This window comes from Phacochoerus africanus, chromosome 7 (assembly GCF_016906955.1).
Source record: "Phacochoerus africanus isolate WHEZ1 chromosome 7, ROS_Pafr_v1, whole genome shotgun sequence".
In the NCBI taxonomy this organism is placed as follows: domain Eukaryota; kingdom Metazoa; phylum Chordata; class Mammalia; order Artiodactyla; family Suidae; genus Phacochoerus; species Phacochoerus africanus.
Genome location: NC_062550.1, coordinates 16,963,576 through 16,971,517, shown reverse-complemented (window position 1 = coordinate 16,971,517; position 7,942 = coordinate 16,963,576). Strand labels below are relative to the sequence as shown.

General features: G+C 54.7%; 1 protein-coding gene across 1 annotated transcript; it reads left to right on the top strand.

The window, feature by feature from the left end:
- The first annotated feature begins 252 nt into the window (after positions 1 to 252).
- Positions 253 to 7,640, top strand: RND1 (Rho family GTPase 1). Its single transcript, XM_047786501.1, has 5 exons — positions 253 to 477; positions 1,253 to 1,340; positions 3,975 to 4,084; positions 4,973 to 5,107; positions 6,535 to 7,640. Exons 1-5 carry the CDS (start codon positions 358 to 360, stop codon positions 6,778 to 6,780), a joined length of 699 nt encoding a protein of 232 aa, XP_047642457.1. The 5' UTR covers positions 253 to 357; the 3' UTR covers positions 6,781 to 7,640.
- The last annotated feature ends 302 nt before the right edge of the window (positions 7,641 to 7,942 follow it).

The following is a 7,942-nucleotide window of genomic DNA, read 5'->3' as shown; positions in this document are numbered from 1 at the left end:
CACTCAAGACCATTCAGTTTTACTTTGTGTCCCTTCAAATGCAAAACAACGTGGGAATCCCCTTTCAGAAAGATGAAGCAATGGTGCAGCTTTAAGAAAAAGGAAAGGGAGGACGGGGGCTCTGACTCAGATCCTCCTGCTATTGGCTGCTGGAGGGGATCCCACCTCAGGGATTGGCTGTGACAGAGTCCGCCTCTTCTTGTGATTGGCTCATCCAGGGAGATATAAACTGGCTGTGCCGGCCTCTTTCTCAGTTGGAGAGAGGCAGGGAATCGGACTGGGTGGTGTTGCGGAGACGCACCTGGCGCAACCCTCTCCTCTCTGAATCCGAGTCCAGATCCCGCGGAGGCTGCAGCCATGAAGGAGAGACGGACCCCTCAGCCAGTAGTGGCCAGATGTAAACTCGTTCTGGTGGGGGACGTGCAGTGTGGGAAGACAGCAATGTTACAGGTGTTGGCGAAGGATTGCTATCCCGAGGTGAGTGGCTCGCCCGCCCGCTGGCCAGCTTTTCTCCTTGCCTGCCTGCCTTGCTGCCTGCTAGGGGTAGGTTCCCACCTGCCCAAAGGAGCTGTCTCACCCCACCCCACCCCACTCCATCTTCAGCCGCGTTCTGGCTGGAGAACAGCCCTGCTTTAGCCTCCCCTGAGACCTGTTCCACTTCTGCCGCCCCGCTGGCTCCTCCTCACCCCTTCACCCATAGGTCCCAGATCAAATACCCTCCTACCTCCCTTCATCCTGGAGTTTTCTCTTGGGAGGGGAAACTGGAGGCTTTTGAGAGTCTGGGGTTTCTTTTTGATGAATTACCTGCGCGGGTGCCTCCACCCACCCTCAAAGGGTCCATGCGCTTGTCCCCAGACAGGCTTCTGCTGTTCTTTGCTGCTGCCCTGATGGTCCAAGGGGCTTGTGAGGAGATGATAAAGAACTGGAATTGCCTTGTGGCTCTGAAATTGGGAGACAGACCAATCTGGGGACAAAAGGAATCTGAGCATGTGTCCCCCTGACCATCTAGGATATGGGGGCTTGTCACCGGCAGGAAGTCATTCACATTTCTTTCCTCGATGGAGCAAGTGCCTCTGCATCTACACTCCTCTCCCTCCTGCTCCATGTGGTCCTGCTCCAGATATCCCCTCTCCCCATCCCCTGCCACTTGAGTGGCTCACTAGGGTGAGTGGCTTCTTAGGGAGCCAGCACTCACTGGAGGGTTACCAGGGTAGGGGCACCTAAGGTGTGACGAGTTTCCCTCTTTTTACAGACGTATGTGCCCACCGTGTTTGAGAATTACACATCCTGCCTAGAAACAGAGGACCAGAGGGTGGAGCTCAGTCTCTGGGACACCTCAGGTAAGACTGCTGGCCTCACATGCCCCCTTCCCACCTGCACTGCTCTGCCGCAGCCGCTGCCTCTTAGAAATTGTTTCCCTCTTGGATGGGGAGGAGTGTGGTGCTCACTAGGAAACGGAAAGAAGGGGACCTGAAAATTCCTGGGTTGGTGTCGCGGAGGGTTTGGCCAACTCAGGCGGCGGGTTCAGGGGTGCAGAGTGGATGAACCCCAGAAGCTCCTCACTTCTCTGGGTCTAGCTCCATCCTTCAGAGGGCTGGGATGGTGAGGTGAGCGGACCCCAGAATGCTACTGGGGAGGCAGTCAGGGCTTCTCCGTTTCTACTCCCTGCCACCCATCACACGCACACACAGTCTTCACCGCCCCGGAGTAAAGCTAAATAAGAGGCAGGATGCTGTGCCGCTGGAGGCAGTTGTGGTTGAGGCAGGGAGACATGTCTGCTTTGGGGAAAATATTGCTCCCGACTCAGTTTTCTCTCCCGCATTCCATCTTGGGCCACTGCTGCCTGCAGGCCTGCCGCAGCTCAGCCCCACTGTCATACCTCTGCGGCTTAGGGATGAAGCCATGCATCATCCATGCCTTGGAGGGTGGGGGCTTGATATGGGGCACGGTCACGTCGTAGGTAGAGGGAGGACAATGTTGGCTCTGACCATCCCCCCCTCCCCAGGGCCGGGCTCCGTCTTTCTGGAACATAGAAAGCAATATGTTTGAAGCTTCTCATCCCTCAATCTTCAGTGCTAGGCTCGCCTTGGCTTTGATTCTGACTCCTTCCCATTATCTCTTTACCCCAGTGCTTTTTTAATAGACTGAGCTCAGAGTCATAATTAAGGAATAAAAGCCAGGAATAGGAGAAAGGAAATAAAATCCGCTCCTCTCCAAAAATGCATATTCAGGCTGAGTTTTAAGAGGAACTATAAATCACTAGGGGTTTCCAGTTACATACAAATATGCCATCCTACTCCTCCCAAGAGCTGTTGTTCCCATGATCCAATTTTGAGGTCTCCAAAGATTGGAGATAGGCAGGGGTAATCATTCCCCTTACTCTCCACTCCCCCAAACAAACCAGAAATTCCTCAACCTGGTATGCTCTGCTCCGTGGCAGTTCCAGGGCTTGGAACTGGTTATCCTGGGCTGTGCTATGCTGGCTGGGCTGGGCTGGACCGGAATGCAGCTTGGCTGCATGATGTATGGCTTTTCGTCTGCTCGTACTCTGCCCACCTCTCCGTCTTCCCAAGATCTTACCACAGCTCATCTCTTTTCATTTCACTACCAAGGCCCCAAAGAGCCCCTCCCCCCTCCTCCCACAGTCAGACGGCAGCCCTTGAATCCCAGTCCAGATAACGGAAAATCAGCAAGGTGGTCTCTGTTCCCTGTGTCGCATCCCCACACCGCCCAAGTTCCAAAAGGATGCAGCCTATCAATCAGCCTCAAACTCCCTTTTTCCCCTTTTCAAACGAGGTGCCCACAAGGAAGGAAGCGTGGCAGGGGTGTGTGGGATGGGGCTCCCCAGCACTGAGGCCAGGGTTGAAGCAGTCCCCATTATTCACTTGCTGGTCTCAGGGGAGGGGGATCGCTTGGAGCCAGAATGGAGGCCTCCTCCCCTCCCCCTTCCCTGGTGCTGCAGTGCTTGTTTCGCTCAGTGCTGCCTGCTGGGGTAAGACCCCACCTCAGAGACGGATGGGGAATGGCTGCTGAAGGAGTGGGCAGCGCTCCCGACTCCCCTTTACTCCTTTTTTTTTTTTTTTTAACAACCAACCCCCTGCCTCAGCTTGGATTCCCCCCAGTTTCCATGGCGATTGCGGTGCAGGGAGAGGGGCTGCTTGCTATTCTGAGCACGGATCGTCTGTTCCAAATCTGCTACTGTTCCTTCCCCAGGGTGGAGGGGGGCAGGCTCGAGCCCTCCTAGCTTTCTCCCATCTCGGACCCCCTGGGTCTGCACTGCCTTCTCCCCTCCCCGCAAAGGACCCTTGTTTCAAGACTCTAAATCCTAGCTATTGGTGCTGTTGTCTCTGAGGCTGTCTCCTTGAGATCCTGGGATGGGGGCTACTGCTTTCCTTGTGCCCTTTGCAGTGTAAGCCGATTTGGGTGGGAGGAAGAGTGGGACTGAATTCTTCATGCCCTCCCTCCCCGGCCAGCCTCCTGGAGTTCTGACCCCATGGCAAAGACACAGGGCGGCCAGTTATATAACAGGCGGATTTCTTTCTTCACTGGGGGGGACCCTGAAGCAGAAGAAAGGAGCAGAGGTCGTGCAGCAGGCACACTCTAGAAAAGAGACTTTAGGCAAGCCCTGGTCTCTCCGCAGGGCTGGGGGCAGCTCCCTCGGGGACTCAGAAAACTGTGGACTTTTAATTAAGCCCACTGTGGGAGACCCAGACAGGGCCAAATTCGACGCCACCCCCCTTTTCGTTTGCCCCTTCCGCTTGTTCAGGAGCAAGGAAGGTGATATTCTTGCATTGGCTTCTGGCAGGCGGTCAGGTCCCAAGCTTCCCGCTGCAGCACATTCCCCTGGGGAGCTGGGTGGGGCCATCTAACCTCAGGGACCAAGCATGGTGTGTTCCCTGGGCTCTTTGGGTTTCGGCCTGTAGGGGCCGGGATATGGCCTTGGCTCACCGTCAGCGCTTTCTCCCCTCTCCCAGGATCGCCCTACTACGACAACGTCCGTCCACTCTGCTATAGTGACTCGGATGCAGTGTTGCTATGCTTTGACATCAGCCGTCCCGAGACAGTGGACAGTGCCCTTAAGAAGGTGAGGCGGGATAAACTCTACCATCGCTGGCTCAGCCTGAGATCACAGGGGAGGCTTGGGCACCTTGTCATCTACTCCCCTTCCTGCATAAGAGGAAGAAACTGAGGCCAGGCAAAGAAGGGATGTGCCCGAGGCCACACCATTAGCTGTAGCTCTGGGACTGGAACCCAGTTCTCCCATCCCCTCTGCATCCTGCCTTTGCTCCAGTCCTACCCTGCTCTGCCAGAGGCCTAGCAAGGAAGGGCAGGTGGTGGGGGAGACTCAGGAAGCAAGGGACTGAGGGTAGAGAACCTTTCTGTGATGTGATGTGAGGCTCAGGGAAGGGACCTTTTAGCGGCACCTTTTATAGACCTCAATCCCAGGCCTACTAGGACTAGGCAAGCCAGGCAGGCCTGAACGGCACTGCTGGTAGCACATGCCTTGGTCTGGGCAGCAAGGTCTGCCCATACCGAGGATCTAGGATACCCTGTGGAACCAGCCTAGTTTCCCAGAAGACTCAGGGATTCTCTCCTTCCCTCGGAAAGAGACGGGGTTGGCTTCTTCCTGGCTTTCTGCACTTGTGAAGCCCTTTGACTGGGTTGAGCAGGAAGACCGCTGCCCCTTATGCTTGGCAGAGAGGGAGAGATCAGGCCCTGTGCTCGCTCTCTGGTGGCTGGGGTGTTGAATTGGGGGACAGGCTCTCAGGTCAGCACTCCTGCAGCCCCAAAGGCCTCCCGGGCAGGAAGGTGATGTCATTAGTGCAGTGGTGATGCTGTGACTCAGAAGGAGGGCTGGGCTAGAGGGAAGCTGGACAGCGTGTGTGATGCGGCCAGCTGGGCTTGTCTGGGTGGCCATCAGCCACTGACTCTTCTTCCTTCCTCCTTCGCATCTTCTTATGTGGCTCTTCAGTGGAGGACGGAAATCCTGGATTATTGTCCCAGCACCCGTGTCTTGCTTATTGGCTGTAAAACAGACCTGCGAACAGATCTGAGCACTCTGATGGAGCTGTCCCACCAGAAGCAGGCACCCATCTCTTACGAGCAGGTGTGTGTGTATATGTGTGTGTGTGTCTGTGTCTTGGAGGTGCAATGGGGAAGGCTGCAGGAGAGGGCTTGAAACATGGCCCTTGCTCAAACTCTCTCACTACGGCAAGAGGGAACTGGTATTCTGGGGAGCCTGTAGTCAGCAAACTGGTCACCTGGATAGAGGTGGTGGGTATCCAGTTTACTCAGATTTATGCTGTAGTTTGGCAGGCGAGCCATTCCTGGGTGTGCCAGCGTTTCACAGGTGGTTTTCTTTTTGTGGACCACCTGCGTTAGAATCCCTAGAGGTGCTTGTTAGAATTCCTGACTCCTTACCTCCAGAGTCACTCTGGGAGAAAGTTTTGGGAATTGCATTTTAATTAAATTAAATTAAATCCCTAGGGAGTTCCCATCGTGGCTCAGTGGTGGTGAACCCAGCTAGTGTCCATGAGGGCTCGAGTTCAATCCCTGGGCTCGTTCAGTAGGTTAAGGATCCGGTGTTGCTGTGGCTTTGGTGTAGGCCGGCAGCTATAGCTCTCATTTGACCCCTAGCCTGGGGACCTCCATGTGCTGCGGGTGTGGCCCTACAGAGAGAAAAGAAAAAACAAACAAACAAAAAACCCCAAATAAATTAAATCCCTGGATAATTCCTTATGTACATGGGAGTGTAAGGATCATTTGTTTTATTATTCTTATTTAAAAAAATTTTTTTTTATTTTTGTCTTTTTAGGGTTGCACCCACGGCATATGAAGGTTCCCAGGCTAGTTGTCTAATCGGAGCTGTAGCTGCCAGCCTACACCACAGCCACAGCAACACCAGATCCGAGCCGTGTCTGTGACCTACATCACAGCTCATGGCCACGCCGGATCCTTGACCCACTAAGCAAGGCCAGGGATCGAACCCGCAACCTCATGGTCCCTAGTCAGATTTGTTTCCACTGTGCCACCTTGGGAACTCCAGGATCATTTGTTTTAAAACAATGTTCACATTATAGTTGCCTGGAGAGCTCTTAAAAATACTATTGTCTAGACCTACCCACAGAAATTCCGATTTATTTGGTTTGGCAACAGTGTGGTTTTAAAAGTATTCCCAATGACTCTATCACTTTCAGAAAATAATCAGCAGAGGAGTTCCCTGGTGAGTCAGTGGGTTAAGGATCCAGCGTTGTTACTGCTGTGGCTTGGGTCACTGCTGAGGTTCAGGTTGCTGATGTGGCTCGAGTTTAATCCCTGTCCTGGGAACTTCATATGCTGTGGGTGCTGTGGCCAAAAAATAAGACAGAATTTTAAAAAGAAAAAAGGAAAATAATCAGCAGAGGGGGGTCGTGGGAGACTGGCAGTTGGGCCCATCAGCATAGCTGCGGGGAGGACCGCTAACCTCGGAAGGCGGAAGGCGGTGTTTCAGAGCCGTCTTGGATCCCTGCCCTGATGACCTCACTTCCCCTCCAGGGCTGTGCAATAGCCAAACAGCTGGGTGCGGAAATCTACTTGGAAGGCTCGGCTTTCACCTCCGAGAAGAGCATCCATAGCATCTTCCGGACGGCGTCCATGGTGTGTCTGAACAAGCCCAGCCCCGTGCCCCCGAAGAGCCCTGTCCGAAGCCTCTCCAAGCGGCTGCTCCACCTCCCCAGTCGTTCCGAACTCATCTCTTCCACCTTCAAGAAGGAAAAGGCCAAAAGCTGTTCCATTATGTGAAGTTGGGGGTTCGAGAGGGGAGCCAACCTCCCACTTCCTCCCTGGGGTTGCAGAGGCACGGGGAGAGGGAGGAGGAGACATTTTAGGACACTGGACACGAGTTTTTCAGACGGCCACGGTGAGGGCTTGGAAGGAGACAGGAACGGGACAAGGAAAGAGCCAGGCCCGGCTTGAGGACCTGACACTGAGAAAGAACCATCACACCCCAAGCCAGGCACTAGGTGGTAGAGGGGGCGGCTGTCCCCGTGCCCTCCGCTCCAGAGGAAGGACAGGTGTGGGGGCCTGGGGGGCATGCTGGCCTCATGGCTTTGGTTGGGGGCCTCCGGGAGCCTCACCTTCAGCATCATGCCTCTTCCACACAGCGTTTCCATGCGGACCAGGGGATGGGAGGGGTGCCTGAGCCCTTCCCTTCCCCTCCAAGGAGGCTGCGGATGAGTGGAGAGCGAGGGGAAGCCAAGAGGCAGCTCCTCTGGGAGCCGAGCCCGGGTGCTTCATAACTGAAATCAGAAGGGCAGGAGCTGGTCAGAGCCAATGCGAAGGAAACCTCATCTTTGCGTAGCCCATGCCTCCTGGAGAGGTGACATCATGCATTCTCATGCTTCTCACCTAAGTCCCCAGGGTCCAGGGGAGAAGCCCCAGACCCCCTTCTCTTGCAGTGTGGGGGTGGTGGTGCTGCAGGGGGCAGGGCTGGGTGGGGGTCACCAGACTTTTTCTGCCCTTGGGGCAGTATAGCTGGCATTTGTTTTATAGACTCTCGTCTTTGGAATTGGGGGGAGGGGGGAGTGTTTCAATCTGTTATATGTTCCGTGTTTAAAGAAGAAAACCTATTTATTAATGAAAAATATAACACATATAAAGAAGTTGGCTCCAGTGTTCTTAGTTTCTTTGTTTCCTTTGGGTGTTTTGTTTTGGCCACACCCTTGGCAGGTGGAAACTCCCAGGCTGAGCAAACTGCAGTTGCGGCCCGCACCACGGCTGCAGCAGCGCTGGAGCCTTAACCTGCTGCGCCACAATGGAACCTCCTCCTTTGGTCTTTGATAATGAGGAAAAGCTGTCCTGAGGTCCTTTCTGTGGGTTGCACAGTGGCTGCCAGCCCCGTTCCCTGGCACCTCTAACAAGGATCTCCTCCCCCGCCATTGCCCCGACCCCCACCTCCCACCTC